This window comes from Ornithodoros turicata, chromosome 5 (genome assembly GCF_037126465.1).
Source record: "Ornithodoros turicata isolate Travis chromosome 5, ASM3712646v1, whole genome shotgun sequence".
In the NCBI taxonomy this organism is placed as follows: Eukaryota; Metazoa; Arthropoda; class Arachnida; order Ixodida; family Argasidae; genus Ornithodoros; species Ornithodoros turicata.
The window spans coordinates 82,493,758-82,513,465 of record NC_088205.1 but is presented as its reverse complement, the minus strand read 5'-3'; the positions used below and the strand labels follow the sequence as shown (position 1 = coordinate 82,513,465).

Genomic DNA, 19,708 nt, shown 5'->3' with positions numbered 1-19,708 from the left:
CACACAGCGCTACCGTTTAGAAGAAAAACACAATGAACGTGGAACGTAAGTTGCCGTTAGTGCCGCTTTAAGGAGATTCATTATGAAAGTTAATTAAAACCTGCAATAATTTCCATTGCTACTGACACAATATTACCTTTTCCTAGGCCATATCGCAAATAACTACTTGCATCAACTCTTTCGAATGAAAAGTGATCCACGAATTCAAGTAAATTTTGGGCAGTTTCTCCCGTATATATCGTAAACTAACTCGAGAATTGGGAAAAGAAAAATCCTATTGGGCACGCAGTCCTGTACTTGTCCAGTAGTACTGTCGCGTTTAACCAAATTTACGCATCGCAATGTCTGCGCTATCTTTTCGAGCTAACGGCTCCTACGGTAATAATCAAAGGCGTTTCACCTTTCACCTTCGTTCGTTTCACCTTTGTGATCAATATGGAGAATGGCATTCTCTGCCTGACAGACAGTGGCGGAACCAGGGGGCATTTGCCGCCTCCCCCCCCAAAGAAAAAAAAAAAAGAAACGATACCCTCCCTCGGCCCTAGGTTAGGGTCCGGATCAACCCCTGCAAACAGAGGAATTCTCAACTTATGAACTATAACCATTATGTATGAACCCAGAAGAATATAGTTAATCGCGAGATGGCCTACTCAAATATGATAGACCTCTACCCGAGAAACGTCATCATGACGTTGGTAGACATACTGAAACCGAAACAAATCGGAAGGGGGAGGGCTGGGTTCCACGAATGGGCACTTGTTCGCTGCCTTCTACTGAAAGAAAAGTAGGACCGAAGGTCGCGCCCCTTTCAGGGACCGTCGTAATCCCCTCAAGACCGTGGCTTCGCGCGACCTTGTTCGCCCCTATAGCTTGGAGCGTAGTTCAGCTCTACCAAATTGGTGGCGCTGTCCAACGCTATGACGTCATTTGTTTACAAACAGGGAGATGTACGTCTATCGTGTGTCAGTAATGAAACCTGCTAATCATTGTCCTAATAGTACGCTAATTCTAATTATTATCATGAGAGTACGAACCAATAAGAATCGCTATTCTTTCACTGTAACTTAACAGCTGTCCAATACTGTCTTGTGCTAGACAAAAACTTTCAATAGCACATGCTTTCCATAAGCCAGTTATGATTTTTCAAACATTTCTCTTCTAGCTACACTAGCTACACTTTCAAAGTCAAGACCATGCAAACCACACGGAAAGACGATGTACAAGTTTTCCCTATTTCTGCCGCTCCGTAAAAAATGCCCCTGCTCTTCGCTTCTTGCAGGTTTACTCATTCCAGAAGCAAGAATTGTACCATTGTAAGGCGAATGGAAATAAACTGACATCGACTGAGATAGGTGTTCTGTCTTGGCCAGTGATTGTAGAATGGCTCCAAGAGCGTCACAACAAAGCCAATATTCATCTAGCTCTCTACAAGTAGCTAACTCCACATAGTAGCCTGCTTCACAGCAACATCAACACTACCTTGTGGGAGTACACATTACACAATATGTTGCATTGTGCTGTGGTATGATAACATACCGTTTGTCTCGCAATATGTGTATATAAATATGATAAGGGCCCTAAGGGCCCTTATCACATGCGACATTGCATATCAATGCAGGTTACAATACACATTTTCACATTTGGCCGTTATGAGACATCTTCGGCCGTAATGAGACTGCCTTCGGCCGTGTTGAGACTTTGGCCGTAATGAGACACTTGGGGATTAAAGGATTATCGGCCGTATTGAGACATCGGCCGTAATGAGACTTCGGCCGTCATGAGATACAATCAAAAATGCTGTTCGTACGACAGACGTCGCAACTCTCGTCAATGACGTATGGAGTGCCAAAAAGTAACGGCAAAAATTTGCAGTTTCCGCATTTGTGTCGCTAAATTACTACAAATTTGTGCTTGTGCTGCACTGGTACCATCGTCAACGCTTTGAAATGAATCCCAGAATGCATACACAGCGTATTTCACCTAACGGGATTTAAAAAAGAATCTAAAAAATATACTTGTATTAAAGAAAAACCTACGGGGTCAACGTTATTTATCTCATGGGAGATAATGCCATGACTCCTGAGCACTTTTATCGAATTTAATTCGCGAGAAATTGAATTTTCCCGATTTAACTTGAAATTTGCCAATACAACCTCACGTTCTCTTTTTTACGGAAACAGAAAGCGCATGCCGGATTTAGTCCATTCTATTGCAAAATACATTCAATACTAGTGGCAATAGCCTGAAACAAAATTTAAAAAAAAAAAGCGAAAACCGTCGTTTTCGAGGCGCGCAAATTGCCGGCCGCGCTCAGACCTCCGAAAGGCGATGCGAGAAGGCCATGTACCTACCCTTTCACTTTCCCTCTTCCAAGCTTCTGCTGGTAACGGCAGCATGGTTGCAATGCGAAGTGATCTGAAAGAAAAGCGAGGAGGAAATAGGAACGGGCGAGTGAACATTCCTCTTCTCTTCACTCAGGGGTGAACCCTTATCTGGGCAGAGCAGAAGTCACTCCCTTTTCCCTCTAAACAACCTCACCACCACCACCACCACCATTCTTCTCCTGCCTCCTATTGAAAGAAAAGTAGGACCGAAGGTCGCGTCCCTTTCAAGGACCACCGTAATCCCCTCAAGACCGTGGCTTTCGCGCGCGACCTTGTTCGCCCCTATAAAGCTTCGAGCGTAGTTCAGCTCTACCAAATTGGTGGCGCTGTCCAACGCTACGTGACGTCATTTGTTTACAAACAGGGAGATGTCTATCGTGTGTCAGTAATGAAACCTGCTAATCGTTGTCATAATAGTACGCTAATTCGCCGACAATTTTCGCCCCCCGAAACGGCGTTTTTCGCTTTATTTCTGTTTTATATATTTATTTTTTAGCTATTACCAAAGCGACCATTAGAAGACTTCAGAAAATCCCAGAGAGCTTAGCGCCGCGCTTTGAACTGTGGGAATTTGCTTATCAGAAAGGAGGAGGTCTCCAAGCGGTTTCGATTTCTCTTCTCTCGGCCGATAGTCTCACGAGTTGTCAAGGCCAGCGAAAACGAAACGTGAACTGTTCCGCGTGATATAGTAATCTCCCAGAATGCAAGGCGTGCGCAAGGAGCACTGGGATTTCCTGAAATCGTCTATTTCTGCTATTTTTTTGTCACAGCTTTCACCAAAAGTACTAGGGGATGCACTCTGTAACGCAACGCCGTGCGCTTTCTGTTTCTGTAAAAAAAAAAAACGTGATATCGACTTTGCAAATTTTGGAGTTCAATAGAGAAAATTCAATTTCTCGCGAATTAAGTTCGATAAAAGTGCTCAGAAGTAATCGCAAAATCTCCTCTGAGATAACTAGCGTTGACCCCGTAATGTTCGGACAAGTAGATTTTTTTTAAAATACTATCACATTAGGTGAGACATCCTTGTTCCTAATTTAAGTACACCCTGCATACTGGAAGTGGCACAACAGAAATGCATGTTATGCTTAGAAATTTGAAAAGCGCTGCAAAACAAATATCACCACAAAGTTCGTACTGCTATGAATCTCTGCAAACCCACATCACACGAAGTATAGCCGGTAGAAGTATATATTTTCATGATTTGAAAACCAAGTAATAAACCAAAACGAAGATTTTCGTTCAATTTACATTCACTTTCATACATTACAAGCTCCAACATATAGTTCAGCACTCAAAGACTATTTTTATTGGTTTCAAGCCGTGCACTTTATCTTGGGAAGCACTAAATATTCTGGCGAAGGAAAACAAAAATACTTCTTTGATAAAATTTTTTGAATACTGATGTCCAATATTTTATTTACAGCAGTGACCAATACACACTATGTACAGGATACAGTGTCCAAAGAACATTCTGTACAAGGTGGATGCATGCATCCAATGCAAAAACGTTTCAAAATAAAGCTTAAAAACAAGATAAAATACAGGTACCTTACCTCGAGACAAATTTCGATATTGTACACTATGGCACCCGGTTGGTCCCATTCTCATAAAAGTAGCAACGTATAAATAGCTAACCCTGTCTGAGGCTATTTACATCACATGGTAGATCATATCCAACAACACAACGTAACTTGTTAAGGCACAGCATAAATAAGAATGCTTCCTACGACTCTATCACAGCCTAAGATAGAGACCCGGTGATTTACCCGGGTTCGTCCGAGAGTTTCCTCTCCCATTGTTTTTCAGTCAGGGGTAATCCCTCACTGGAGAATAGCGTCCTCACAGCAGATGCAACAATACCTCAGCTACCGCATGAGATTAATTAATTACATCAGAAAGTTTACTCGAGACTCCTTTCTTCGGAACTCCTAGGGATTGCGCAAAGTCGCCAGTCCATGATGGCGAGCAACTTTGCGAATGCTGTTATATCGTAAATTGCAATCGTAAAACGCATTTTCAATTTTGTAAATTTGTCTAGGAGGAATGCTGCAATATTGTCCCGTCCTCGTCCCGTTCCTGATGCCCGACGGTGTTAACGTGTGCAAGCTTAGCTCAGTTTTCATGACTGTCCGAATGATGTCTGGCACAAATCCACGAAATGCTGGAGTCAAATATTCCGTCACTATCTAACGGATCTCTTATTCCAGCGAATATGATGTACCGCTACAGACTTTCCCGAGGTCCAATGACACTGCCGTGTAATCTTTGTGCAACCGTGTAATCTTATTTCCTCGCCGAATATGTACTCCCCAATAAATGCCCAAATGTCCGGCACAAAGTCCATAACGACGTTTGCGTCAGACATCACATACATATCTGACAAATCTTATAGTATGCCATAAAATACGACACCTATAATGACACTACACCTGAATGGTACATATCGGATATTTTTGTGCATCTGCATTTTTTCCTGACTTCTTCGTGAGTTTTTTTTTTTTCATCTTGCTGAGCTGGAAGCATAAATGCTTACAAATAGTCACAATTTGCAGATTCAAGAAAAACATCTATGATTAGTGCTAAATTAATTGCTTTCGTGGTTCGCGTTCTCGTAAGACCTTGTACTGTCCGGTCAAAATGAGATACTGAGTTTGTTTCTGTTTAAAATTGGCACCCCCAGAGTCCACCGAAAAGCCTGATTGGCCGGCACCAGTTTTCTTGTTTGTTTACTCCCATTGCTCTCGACTGAGATTAGTTCAGCGAGGAACCCTTACGTTAAGAGTTTGAAAGTAACATATGGTTCTGCCTTTGATTGTTTTTGTTTTTTTTAGTTTTACGGAAAGAATTCTGACTCGAGAGTTTTTGTACTTCCTGTAGTTGATGGACAACGCGTTAAATAAATTACGTTTAAGAAAAAGTATATATGGGTATGCTTTCTCCTCAAAGTCAACTATTTCATTAAACGAATGTATATATCAAATTCTGCTTCACAACACTTTTCAGTAAACTGTAACCCCTGGCTTTTTAAGCTCTTTTTTTTAAGAAAGATTTCGTAAGGTTCGTGGGTTTGTTGCAGAACCTTCCTCGGGTTCGGATTCGGATAATTCCGGATTCGGCCCCTCTCTAGTCGTGAGTTTCGGGCTGCGGCGTGAAGCGGAGCACCTTGATTGCGCACCTGTGGCCACCGAGCCCGTATTTCACGGAATAATGCATTCCACAAGTCGCGCGCTAGGTCTGATAAGTCAACGCTGCAAGCAGACCAACTCCACTGATTATTGCAATATAGACAAGATAACAGCACACAATATGACCAGCACCATCCTACACGGACACACATTAGGATCTATTACAAACTATAATTTCCCGATTGAGCAATATTAATTTTATATTGTGCAGATCATTTACAAAACATTTTGAGGTAACAAGAGCACTATAATTATGCTAGTACATACGGTGACTTTTGGCAAATCAAGAGTAGCTAGCGAACATTCTTTTGTACGTAACCAAGTACTACCTACTCTGTACAAAACTTCAGTGCCCCCAGGCATCTCAGTGCTGTTTCCTTCTCAACAGAGTAACGCAAAGGATACAATAAGTCCCAGGCAGCAAATGATAGAATGCGCAGCACTGAATCGTGCTGGTGTTGGCTTTTTGTTTTGTGACATCGTGAAATCAGCAGTGTTGCAAAGAGGTGTATTCCTTAACAGGCCTTTAGGGTCATTCCATTTATGACATGATAGGCTTCTTTCTGCAGGACAACCGCAAAATCTTACTTTGTTCCACATTTAGTCACGCACAGGTGCTGACGGCGCCATCTGTGGGAGATTGTCTAGACAACAGGTCGGCTTGTACCGGTCGGCTTGCATGAGTGTGATAGATAAGATCGTTGGCAGGTCATTTTGAAATGAAAAACAAAGACCACAGTGGAAGCAGTGAGATGACAGTGAAGACAGGGCACCTTTGTTTCTGCGAACTGAGGATGTAGCGGAACTTGTTTGTACTTAAAGGCAAAGGTGTCAACTTGATACGTTCAATCACAGGCGATATCAAACACCGCTTTTCCGTTTCAAACACTGTCACACGGCCAGCCAAGTGCCTGATCATTGTCAAAGCTTTGCACTTGAGATCCCAGATAGCCAACCATGCCACTAATGTACAAGCTTTTTTCTTTTCTGTCAGACACATCGAGACTCTGCCATTTGTGCTGCCGCCGTAAGCGGTCAATAGCAGACGACACCGTTCTCGGCCCTGTTGGAAGCCCGTCACAACTTCTGCGCGTGCACGTGCCGACTTTTAAGTAGATTCGGCTCACGAGACGCATGTGTTGGAGAAACAATAGATAATCTTATCTAAGGCAACGTAAGTACCACTTACAAAACCTATGACACCGAACAACGTTATCACAATATTCTTGGTGCAGAGAAAAGACCACATCAGCTTGCCTGCAACGGAGCAGAGAAAGAGAGAAAATTTCAGGTCAGGCAATACGGCACGCAAACAAAAATCTTAAAAAAAGCTAACAGAGTGGTGCTGCCAACTGTACTACTATTCACTCTGCTTTATAATTGTTCTTCACTTTAAACACAGAGCACTTTCTGCTGTGGCTTTCGTAGAATTTACTCTCGGTAAAGCTTTCATGAACACTTACCTATTTTATTGTGCAAAAAACACTCTCATTGCCACTTTATCATTTTTTCTCATCTTTGATTGCTTCTTTTTCTGAATCATTTAACCCCCACACACTATATCCGAGTGGAATAACCTTCCTGAGAATGTTGTCCGCACGCGTGACAAAGCTAATTTTCCGAGCATATATCGTACATTTAGTATTTTCTTGAATAACCATTTATTATGCTGTTGATTATATATTTCTTGTACTGCATTGGTTACATTGTTATTGTGGATGCTATATTAGTGTTGCGTTATTTTACAGTATTGCTTTTATCATGTCGTGTCTGATCTCGAAAGGATGATAACAAGAAAGGCATTGCCCCTCCGTGATGTTATGTCCTAAAGGGACCTTGACGTAGAATAAATAATAATAATAATAAAATATGTTCCTACCGCAGCTTGCATCGTGTAATGTGAGCAGCTCAATGACAGGAGGCAGGATGAGAGCCAGACTGCTGCTTGCCAGGGCACCCACCAGGGAGATAAATAGGTCTAGCTGGGGAATCAGGGCAGCTAATGCAACTGCAAAGAACAAGTACCCTTATCACATGACCTAGAACATGCCAGAAGGACACACAAAGTAATGTTGCAGCTGTAGTTGAGGTCAATGAAGCACAGGAAAAATACAGCACTCAAGCCTCACAACATGTTGACCAGGTGCATATTCCAATTAAAGGAGCACGCAAACTTTACTCTCCAACAGACAATGATGTGGCACCACCTGTGGTGTGCTCCATACATCAGTGAGTGATGTCAACATAGTGTTTCACTTATGGACTCACTGAATCACTTGAGGGATTTTTTTAGAGAGTACTACTAATAGGTGTGTCCATTTAATTGACGCGCGTGTTGAATATATCCGCACACACCTGCAAACATTTGCGCTAGGAGGAAAAAAATCTACTCGAAAATACTGCGAGACAATCACTTTCACTTGTAAGTGTGCAAGCTGTCGAGAAACGTTATATCGTCTGCCAATGTCTCATAACAGCAGTTAACTGCACAGTAACAGCAGTGCAACAGATGATGACGCATTTCAACACTCCATAATCGATGCACTAAATGTTCTCAACTGTGCCTGCATCCGAGGAACATCATTGGAGATACCGAAGGAGCAGGGATGGTGACATTTAATGTGTCAGGGACGTGGCTCAAAACCCTGTTTCCGGCGTCAATCATCAGGACCCACTAGTGCAAAATATTTTTGCTGAGCGGTGTACCGTCACTGCACAAGTGAACTTACGAAAACACTCCGAGAAAGAGGCCTAGGACAGCCCTATCTCTACATGTGACAAGAGCAGCTCCCTGTGCCTTTCCTCTTAATCTCATTCTTCTCAGCTCACACCCATAACACCTGCTCCCGCAGCACCGGCCTACAACGTGAGTCACATGATCTGCCCTCCCCATTCCCTCGTTCACTTACAAGCTCTTTGAAAGAGTGGAATAATTTTTGAAGGTGTGCAGAACGGACGCCTCTCTCTCTCTGCCACGCACTGTAGGCGCGGGAGCTCACTTTATTTGTTACGGAACATGACGCAGCCAAAATAAAATGATGCCATCACAAACGGGTACCACAACCATTCTCATACATACATGTGATTAGGACGTAGGATGTCCGAACGGCATACTCAATGGCAAGGACTGTCCTCTGAGAATAGTGGCCAGAGTCGAGACCCAGTTGACGCACTATGCTGGGCCACGTGATCTGAATTGGGACGTACATCTGCAGGCCGTACGACAAGAAGATCGCGATAGCAAATGCGGCCCGGATAACTTCATTCAACCTGAAAAGACAATCAATCCTTTAGTGACCAGCTGGAGGGGAGTGCCAATGGAGGTAGGAAACTGCAAGGAAAGGACTCAAGAGGGCACTCTAAGCCAGGATGTCTGCAACCTACTTTCTGAGTTTGGGAACGGAGCTCAGACCCCATTGCAAACCTCCCCCACTAGCCTTCAAGTTCAGGGGCACACATAGCCCATCCTCAGCAATGAGAACGAACAACACCATGGGCCACTGAACAACTTGTACATATAATGCAAAACACGTTAATTGGTTTTCAAGATGCACATGTCACATGTACCATCACTGGCAATTGTGCGAGGCTTTTTTTTGCTTGCTTTTCCCAACAAGTTCGTTAAAACTTACGCGGAAGCAGGGAAGTTGAGGGTGATGCTTCCACGAACCTCATCGCCGTATTTGAGGTACCCGAAAAATCCCACTCCCGTGTAGAGGCAGACGACAATCATCATGCCGGTGTTGAGCACACCCGTCAATCCGCTAAAGGAAGCGGGTGTCTTCATTTTATTCTCTAATGGAAGCACCTGTATTGGAGAAGAAGAAAAAAAAGAAAGAAAACAATGCTCCTTAATGCCACTACTGTGCTGCGTTGAACGCAAAAAGACGCCGACGGAGTGTAAAGGGGGCCCTTAAGGGGTGTGAAAGAAGGGACACTTACAAGACCAATGCCCTCAAAAGCATAAATGGCAGTTCCAAAATACAAGGGCAGCTGCGACAGGGGCATGGCAGCAGGTCGCTCAGAGATGTTGGGCATGTCTTGTAACAGGTTGTAGAAAATGAGGGCCATGCCCGTGATCTGAAGCACGTTGGCTATGGTGGAAGCGTAGGCAAGCATGCGAAGGCTACGGATGAAGTTGTAGAGGACCATGAAGGGCAGTGTTATGCCGAGGCAGATGTAGATGTTGACGTCCGTTAGAGACGCATCCATCCCTTTCAGCATCTGTAAAACACGAAGCAAAAGATTTGAGGCGCCTCGCAGCTCCGACTGCTCAGCGGCTCTGTAACGCACTGTGCACAGGGTTACAAAGGGCCAGTTCTAAGAACAAGAATGCAGTTGCAAGTCTGGTGTGGATACTCACTTCTTGAATGCTCGCTGCTACAAATACAAAGTAGACACAGCAGAAGCCAAACTGTGTGAGCAATAGGAAGACATTCACAGCAGCCCTGAAAGGACAGACAAATTCAGTGCTACTAGACTCGGAACTTTGGGGAGCACAGGCGAAGACGTAACTTCGCAAGTACCAATATTGGCACAAAATTAGCTGAAACATGTGTATGATGACAATAGGCACTAAAGTGAGGCCTTAACGTGGTTTAAAAGCTATCCAAATGGGGACTAAAGACCCCCCAGGGTTAGACCTTAATGGTGAGGCCCTGTGTTCAGAAAGCGAACTGTTGACTCACCGTGCTGCTCCGGAAAATTTTCTAAAACTCTGAGGTCCTAAGCTGAATGCATTCTCCGCCACTCCAGCAAAGTCTAATGACCTGCAGCCAAGCCTGAAAACATTAAAGAGCTTTACTCAGTGCTCTTTCTCAAACTCTCTCAAAATTTGTGGTGAAACGCTCTGCCCTGAAAGCTCTCTTGATTTTTCTGGACACCATAGGACTTAGATCCTTATCGTGAAGGGGCTCAATATTTCATTCCTCACGTCACCACCAGCAACGGGGTAGAGTATCGCCCCAGGTGATGAAACTCTCAATTCATCACCTCAAAATGAAGTTGTTGTTGTTGTTGTTTTGATTTAAAGGGACTGTAAGGTGAATGGCAAACCTATAGAAACTGTGTGCTTTTCTGAAAGCTTGTAACTTGGACACTTCAGATACGTAATAGCTCCGCTGTACACCAGGGTTGTGGAGTTACCACTCCGGAGTTGGAATGATTCCGGAATCATTCCAGCTTTAGCAGAGCATGGAATGGAATTGGAATGGAATGGCAGAAACTGTCCTAGGAATGGGAATGGAATGGAATGGCATGGTCTGGGTGCCCTGGTGGCAGTTTTGGTTTCAACGTACCGGTTTCTGCCCTCACACCCTTTGCACCACAACTGCACACGGTCAATAGTGAAATAATCTCGTCTTTGTGCTTTTTCCGTGCTTGGTCATGTCAATCTCCTCAAGCACTGCTGGACTTGCCAGTACGGTTACCGGTCCTTTTCTTTTATTGACGGAATTAACAGAATGGAATTTGGTTGCCAAGCCATTCCAGGAGTGGGAACTGACCATACCTTTGCATTCTCAGGAACTGAAAGGAATGGAATTATCGCAGATCACCATTCCTTGGAATGGAATTGGAACGTAATGGGAGACCCCATTCCGCAACCCTGCTGTACACTGAGCATTGTTTTAGCAATCTAATTTAAATGATTGCTGCACCAAGCAAAATTTGTGGACGCCAAGAAGCGGCAACCCCGGGGCGACACGCGTGCCCTCTATAAGGAATGCGTGCAACTATGCCACCTGGCGGGTCTTGGCCAGCTGCAATATGTGCTTCGTCGTCGAAGGAGCACGATTGGTGCATCCCGGAAGATCGGAACGTAAGCCAGACACCCGTAGAAATCACCCGGATGCGAGGTTTTGCACACGGCACTGATACGAAACGACTTTGACGGCTTTCATCTTCTGGTCACTCTAGTCATGCCGGGACGGGGGGCATGATGCATGAAGGTAAGTACAGGTCTGGTACAATCCCTACAGTTTTGCAACCTGAGAACTGCCGTCCTCCCGGGCAGTCAGGGCCATAGGTACACGAATGAAAGTGACTCCCCGACCAGTGCAGTTTTTTGCACTGGGCTTCCCACACCGTATTTGCTACAATGTGAAATAAAGTTTCAATTCAGTCAGTGTGAGCAGACTTGATCCCCCATATTTGCTTGCTGTTGAGAGCCTCGCGTGTGCAAAAGGATTAGAAAAACAGTCACAACTCCCATCTAGGGTATTGTTCTTGCTGAAGGAACTGATTTATTTGCTTTGTTTTTGCACTTTCGAAGCTACAAATGAAAAAAATAAACGATTTATTGTGCTTATAACGCCATTTTTAGCACCTAAACAAAGATTTCTAGTGGCTTTTATAGGTCCCTAAAACAAGGTTTTCTTCGTGCCTAAAAATCCAGTCTCTAGTCATCTCAAAACCAAGTTCTGCATGGTAGTATATAAAACAACGGTGGTTATGTGTATTTCACATTACAGTCCCTTTTATGACAACAACCAAAGCTGAATGGGCACACTGCCCTGCAAAACACCTCTAAGCTTCTGAGGAAAAAGGACGACTTACTTTCTCGAAAGAATGTGGTTGCACTTCACTATGACATGCATGCAGTGAACACAGATGAGGCCCATCATTAGAATTCCTATCGAGCCGACCTGCAGAGACAGAGCACACATTACAGCATCCAATGCATCAGATATAACAGTTCCAGAACTCTCACAGGCGACTTACCACAATTCCCGCATTGGCAAAGGCGCTGGGCATCGCGAGGACACCTGTCCCAATGTTCCCCTTTAGGACGTGCATCATTGTTTCACAATTTCTGGAAAGTCAAATATTTTATTAGCCTTTGTACTGCCGTGACCAAGAACGACAGGGGTCAAATGCTCCACCTGGACCATAATGATGCAGCAATCTATCGGGCATCCCAACTAACATGCACAAAGTTTTAAAGTGATGGTAGCATCCGTACCAGTAGATTTAAAAACTATGGTGGCATTTCATTCCTCGTGGACCATTGACTGGGGGGGGGGGGTTCCTCTTATCAACCATTAAAAACGCACTGTGACGTCCTCTCGTTCTGTGATCCGCTCTTTTCATGAGAAGAATTTTTCAAAGGTGTGCGGAACAGAGCCCTCTCTCTGTAGGCCACCTACGCTCGTTCTTTCGCAGGAACTCATTTTATTTGTTGGAGAACACTCTGCACCGAAAAACGAAAAAATTGGGGGGGGGTCACCTCAGTGCTCCTTTAATAAACTCTGTATAAATATCAAAACGTTTTCGAATCCGCCCGCTAGAAATGGTGTTACAACTGAATGCAGTGGTGTAGCCAGAGGGGGTCTCGGGGGATCAGCCCCCAAAATGTAGACGCAACTGTAGATGTCAATGTTCCTAAACAGTTTGCATGCTCTGAACCAACATAATTTGTCGCGTAACATTTCATGTGTAGATTTTTCCCCTACAAATGCAACGATCACGGACGTGAATATCCGCTCGAATTTATTTATTTAAAAAAAAAACCCAAAGGTCCGGAGGACATCTCCCGGATGCACTATTTCATGCGGCGCCGTTGCGCATGCGGTCCTAGGGCGCGTTCCTCGCCACTTCTTAGCTTCGCAAGTTCGCGTTGGCTCCGCCCTCGTCAGCGCTATGCCACGGGCCGTCGTAAAGTAAAGAGAAAGCAAAGACCGCTGCTTTGTAGTGGCTCAATCCTCGCCGCCGCGAACCGTCATGCTGCACGAGAGTGCGTGCCGTCGCCAACCGTTGAGCCGCACGAGAGCGAGTGAAGAATAAAGCATTCTGTTCTACATTAATTAGCAAACCAGTTTGCAACGTCCCGGTACTGTACGCGATACGATGATTCGAAAGCGATGTCAGGGTACGCAAGACTGACACCGATGACGTTTTAGTACACCGTGGAAGCAGACGTGCTCCCGCGTGGCAAATCCCGGAAAAGCAAAAAAAAAAAAATATTTCCTGAAAATCGTTCTATTTCGAATTTTATTTGAGTTATACTAAAAAAAAATGAAACATACATTCGTCATTAAAAAAAAGACAACAAAAATGGGCACGTATAAATATTTCGACAAGTCAGGCCGAAGACTGCATCTCCGGGTTTGTTTGTTGCTCTGCCCCACGACTGTACGTGTAGATCTGCCCTTCGCCTTCCTAAGCACTTTTGTCTGCTGAGTGGGCACAGATAGCATTTTCAAGCGTTCTGTCGGACAAGGATGTGCTTCAGCCTCTTTCATGCTACGGGATTCCGCACCTCCATCTTGCTTCTTGCGTAGTTGGCCTAGTCTTCTTCTCGCGTGACCTTTCCGATATACAAGTCAAACGCGGTACGGATATACCGGAGGAGAATGAGTATTCAAAGGCCTCCCACGCGCGCGAAGGCGGAGCAAAAGCGAACTTGCGAAGCCACGAAAAGGCGAAGAACGCACGCCTGGACTCCAGAAACGCAAGCAGGGATTTTCCAAGCGCCCCTAATGCCTCCCAAAATCCTGCAATCCCCCACCCCAAAATGCTAACCAGAAAGACCAAAAAAGCAGCAAATAGGTGTCACCCCCCCACGCGATACCGCGGTAACGGTCAAAACTAACGGCAGCTGTGCGAAGCACTGCGGCTTGTAACCGAACGGCGCAATTATGATAAAGCAACCGATCCAGTTCCGTTTCGCTTTTGGTCTTTAGTCTTCTGTTACGTTTGGCGCTTCCAGCCAACACCAGCCAGAGACAAAGCCTCTAGCGACGTGACGCAACAATTGACAGCCCGCCAATTACGTCCATGCTTTCAGCAGCCGTAGCCGTCACCCACATGGACAGCCACCGGTAGCCACTGGAGGCATGGGTTTCATGACGCAGGCTTTCTGCTGCACTATACTGCTTTCTGTATCTGGGTGGCATTGTTCCAGCCAGCCAGCCCGCCCGGGAGGAGGTGACCCGAGTTCGATACCGGGCACTGGCTGTGCTCGCTGGGTGCTTTCCTCTGGGTTTTCCTCAGACGCTTTGAGCCAAATATCGGCGCAGTTCCCTGTGAAGTCAGCCCACGACGCACGATCCTCCCCCCCCCCCCCCCCCCCCCCCCCTGCGACAGTCCGTGACGTTGCCCGCCTGGCCGATACGGCAAGCATCACCACCACCACCTGCCTCTTCCGTTTGTGGAGCCACTATTCGTTTGTAAGAAGAACCTGGAAGACGCCGCTTACGTGGTGGGCTCCTCGGCCTCCTCCGACGACGACGAGCACTTCTCCACATCTTCGCTGGTTTCGGTGAACAGTGGACTGGTTTCAGAATCGCTCTCTCCCTTGCTGCTGCCATTGGGAATTCCCTGGAAAGAGACGGTTCAAGAACATATTTTACTTACACATTCGTTACTGACAAAGCCTGGCAGACGACATTCCTTCGACGACACTCCTTCCACAACGTTCGCTTACAAGACCTCGACGATGCAGTAAGCCTTTTTCGGCAAACAAGAAATGCTACTGGCTGTTGGTTACTTTGGTTGGTTGGTTACTGTTGGTTACAGGCATTAAAATCCTCCGATGTTGCATCACACTCGCGCTTTGATCCGATTCCGTTTTCCATCCACACCCGTGTGCAATTTTATTTCCCGTTTCGTCAAAACATCATCCGCGCGCTTCTCGTGGCTTGCGAAGAGAAACGTCCATTCAGTGCAGGGTTTATCTCGAAACGTTACAAAATTATGCGCAACCACACATATCTACGCAGGTTACTGGAGCAAGCAGCTGGCACGATACAATCATACGTCTGCCCGTTGCCAACTCCATTTACCGCACATCATTCCAAAGCGCTGGACACTTCCCAAAATACAAATGGGCGCAACAATGGCTGTCATGTGTCACACATATTCCTGCCACAATGCACCCAGATAAAGCTTTATCCATTAGTCATTATCAAACTTTGCTGGATGGCGAGCATGCGGAGCGGCGGCATACTTTGCACGTGTCATGTCCCACCCCCTCTAAAAACTCCAAAACTGTAGAGCCTCGCCTCCTAATCTCAATTTCTCCCTCGGAACTTGTTATCGCGGCAAGGGCAAGTAATATGCGGTGGAAAATTACTGGTTCCTTCGGAAACGTACTACGCATATATCTCGCAACCGAAAGGGTTCCTGCTTCACAGGGCACTTCAGTGCACCTCAAACACCGATGTACGGCAGAAAGAAACCGTGATAACTACTTCCGTTTCACCCGGACAATTGGTTCGTTCGTCACATTTAACCATTACCCAAACTTTTTTTTCTAATCGACGTCTGTTCAGGAAGAGAAACCAGTTCAACGGATGTAACCGTCGACCACTTTACGCTTCTCTTTTGTAGAGCGCACCACAAAATTATGATGTTGCCGCTGTCTAGGACATATAGTACTTTATTTTCGCGTACGGCACGATATTTAAAAAAATAAAAAAAAGGAGAAAACACACTTGTTCCTTCTCCCTCTTAATTTGCGCGTTAAGTACATTTGATTAGGGTAACATTTAGTCATACCCGCGCCGTTTTTCACAACGGTACGCGCAACCTACAATGACAGGGATCATGCAGTCCACTCCTCAGTGCTACATTGATTGCATAATTCACCTACCATATACACATATACACGGAAAACCTTCTTGTCACTGCGATTGAACATACAATTAGACAAACGCTGCACTACGGATAATACGGTCTAAAATGGTACGGAACCTGCCAATGCATGCGGTACGGCTATGACGAAGGACGCGACAAAGCGAAGCATTTACTCACAGCTGCGAAGGTGCTCAGACGTTGGACGGCTTCGTTCGCGCTTTGAGCGAGAGCTTTCTCGAATTCCATAGTGTTGGATCGGTTAGCAGACGACAGCGAAATGAAAGGACAATGCTCGTCTGAAAGCCCGTCGTGTGGGCCCTTGGGAACGGGAGAGGGAGACTGAATGACGTAGGATGCAAGCTCCATATCGCACAACTGACACGTGATATTGGTTGGAGGGAGTGATCGGGAGCGATACGACTTGTGCGCTAGCTTGGGCTCTGAGACATTGCGCGTGGCTTGTAGGATGACGTCAGCTCTAACTTCTCGCGCGCGGCGATATTGAAGCAAGGGGAAGTTGGCATTTTGTCCTGCACGTTTTGAGGAGAGCGCAGATTGAACAGGTGGTGTAACTGCGTTTCTTATCCTCTATGAGATCGACCCAGCAAGCTTGGAATAAGGGAGGCGCGCTACGCGCTACAAACTGATATAGCCAGCACGGTGCAGCGGTAGCGTTCCTGACCGGAAGGTGCGGGTTCGAGTCCCACTCCAAATCGCGCCCTTTACACGAGATAACAAGCATCTGACTGTCAGTCAACAACTACAAAGCGCAACAAGTGCAAGACACAAGCCTTGTGTGTCTGCAACTCTGAGTCTGTGTGACTGAGTTGTGACTGGAAAGATAGCGAACAGCTCGGACCCTTTTAATAAGGCCGGAATTCTAGCACCAGTTAAAAACTGACCAGCTTTTAGTGCTCGAAACCTTCTTTTAGAGAAAAGTCTATAAACCGTCCATGGGGCCACGATGCCTCTCCACTGAAAATTGGTCCGCTGCTTGCGGCGCCTACTCTCAGAGTGATGTCAAGATCACTCAAGGAGTCCAGGGTGTGCAGATAAAAAAAAAAAAAACCCTGGCGTCCTAGAGGTGCTCCACGATCATCATTCGTGAACGTATGTTAGTCTGTCGTGCGTTCTTCGCGTCCTGTGTTTTCCCTCAAACTGAAGGCAATGTTAACAGCGTGTTATTTGTAGCATCAACATATTCGTCGCCACAGCCAAATACAGTTGTTAATTGACAGGCGAGCAGGAACTGCGCTTTCGTTCGCCTATGATCTGAGAGCTGAACGTGCTCACACACGTACTCGATCTCTCTGTGGCCTGAAATACCGCATCTTGCTGGAAGAGAATCCAGCATTGGATGAATGCTCAGCAAGTGCACATCTCTCAACGGCGCCAATAGCACTCGACCGTTATTATTGTCGTCATTCTGGCCCTGTCGATTCTTCAGTTATTCCCCCTGCTTTCCTCCTTTCATCGATGGTGCTATTCACAGGGGTTACTTGAAGCAAGCTTTTTTACGGGGCAGCAAAAACGAGAGCGACACCAACGGGATTTTGGTTGGCAGCCGTCTTGGACACGTCAGGAATCCATTTTTAAATATCGATTTTAAAGCCGCGAAAAAATGGACCAGCCGTACACCACGCAAACGCGAAGGTTGAAAAACCTGGATTCAGTAGTTCGCAATGAGGTACCGCTTACGTGGTTTCTTTTTCCACGCATACAAAAAAAGCGCGAAATTTGAAAGGTACCACGCGGCAACGCGGATCCTAGGCTAGAGTGCGCCGCGGTGTTCGCTCCCTCGGGCGGGCCTTGAAAAAACAAAGAGCGCAGCTCGCCTGCGGCAGTTGATCTCAGAGATAAAGTTCTAGTAAGCGCAAAAATTCAGTTACAGATATACCAACTTTCGATTGAAAGCGCACCAAGTTATCTTCAAGAAATTTGCGTACTCTAATCAACAACACATTCTCTTGCAGTGAATAGTATAGATCCTTGATGTCTAAGGAAAAAGCAAAGCATTTCTTTCCATGAAACAACTGTAAATCCGAAATAAGTTGTTCAGAGTTTTTCAAAGTTAAACCGCTAGGGACAAAAATAGAGGAAAATCCATTTTGCAAAAAGATCGAAACAATTTTTTGCCAGGTTTGATTCTCATTGATTACGATTCTAAGCGGCATGTCCACCTTGTGATCCTTGAGCAAATACTTTACAGCGAAAGTTCCACGAGAAGCAGAGCGTATACAGTTACATAGGGCAGTCAGATCATTGTCAAGAAGAATAGAACAAATCGGCTTCGCTCGCTCTGCTATACGGTTGCAGCTTTCTTTCCCCAGGGAACGGTAACGGAAACTGTATACTACCGAAATTGGAGAATGGTAACGACAACAAAAACGCGTACCACGGTGCTCCGTTACCGAAAACAGGAAACGGAAACGAAACTGATCGTCTGGTATTGAATTCGGGCAATGGCTATTCCTGCTGTCCAATCATATGCGCGACTTTTCGTTTTATTTTTGTATTTGGGTGACTCCGTTCCCTGTAACATATTCCCTGCATACCACACGAGAGTATGGAAAGCGCAATATTATCCAGGGTGCGTACGTCGCTTACTCGCCCCAGTCCTCGACGTTCGTCAGCACATGCGACCTACACAACAGACTCCACGACATATAACACAAGGACGCGAGGATGCTTTTTTTATTTTTTTACTTTACCGTGGTTATGGCAGCATGGTTTACTAACTGAGAGCGTCCGCCTCTGAATGCGACATTGGATAGAAGCCTGGTCACGCCCATCTTGAGTTGCCGGTTGTTCGAGTTTGAACACGACACTCTATACGGCAGTGTTTTGTCAACCGGGGTTCCGGTAAGAACATACCGCGAGGGATCCCGGACAATTGCTCACCGTCTCTTTCACCGCACTTATATTGTTATCGCAATAATTAATTTTAATCAGATAATCACAACCAGATAAATAGATATATTATTACGATAATCACGAAATAAACTCGTTATTATTTCTTGTTTCTTTGTGATGTGACGTTATTTCGCGTTTATGGCGCTCATATACATGACTTTGTTATGTTGAATTAACTTTTTTTCTTTTTTTTTTTCAGCCTTCAAAGTTTGAACGCTTCCCGCAAACGTCGAGTTCTTACATCCATAATTAAAACCCAGAGACTAGGAAAACACATAAACGACACGGTCACAATACGGCGTGTCGTTTATGTGTCCCTCACTCTCTGGGTTTTAATTATGGATGTCCGTCATCACCAGCTCGCTCGCTTCCTCGCCATCAGCGAGCTCTACTTCCTTGCGAGTTCTTGACCTTTTTTTCGCGGACAAAGCGAAGCCCTGCTCCCAACATAAAGTGTACTTTTGAAACCACCTCGTGTTTATTTTCATCATCGTATAATGACTTCGGGACCGGATGCATCTCCCCACGGCTTCTGTGCATTAGAAGATCCTGGTGACGCAGGTAGCCCTGACAATGACGCTTCGCAGGCGTGCATGCAAGTGGGCGACCTCTCGCCTCACCCTCTTCGCTGGTGGATTTCCCATATAT

At 45.5% G+C, this 19,708-nt stretch overlaps 1 protein-coding gene across 3 annotated transcripts in view; it reads right to left on the bottom strand.

Moving 5' to 3' along the window:
• Positions 1-3,786: 3,786 nt before the first annotated feature.
• The window catches only part of LOC135394993 (proton-coupled amino acid transporter 1-like), a 29,786-nt gene continuing 13,864 nt past the window's right edge, over positions 3,787-19,708 (bottom strand). For 2 of the 3 annotated variants that reach the window (XM_064626141.1, XM_064626142.1), the window contains exons 2-11: positions 14,769-14,890; positions 12,293-12,383; positions 12,128-12,216; positions 10,261-10,353; positions 9,936-10,020; positions 9,515-9,796; positions 9,205-9,380; positions 8,652-8,842; positions 7,452-7,580; positions 3,787-6,829 (exon numbers count right to left, since the gene is read on the bottom strand). In XM_064626141.1, coding sequence (XP_064482211.1) covers positions 6,696-6,829; positions 7,452-7,580; positions 8,652-8,842; positions 9,205-9,380; positions 9,515-9,796; positions 9,936-10,020; positions 10,261-10,353; positions 12,128-12,216; positions 12,293-12,383; positions 14,769-14,890 — 1,392 coding nt within the window. In that variant the 3' untranslated portion in view covers positions 3,787-6,695. Of the gene's footprint in view, positions 6,830-7,451; positions 7,581-8,651; positions 8,843-9,204; positions 9,381-9,514; positions 9,797-9,935; positions 10,021-10,260; positions 10,354-12,127; positions 12,217-12,292; positions 12,384-14,768; positions 14,891-16,324; positions 16,566-19,708 lie in introns of those variants that run through there. The other variant, XM_064626140.1, reaches the window with a different exon arrangement.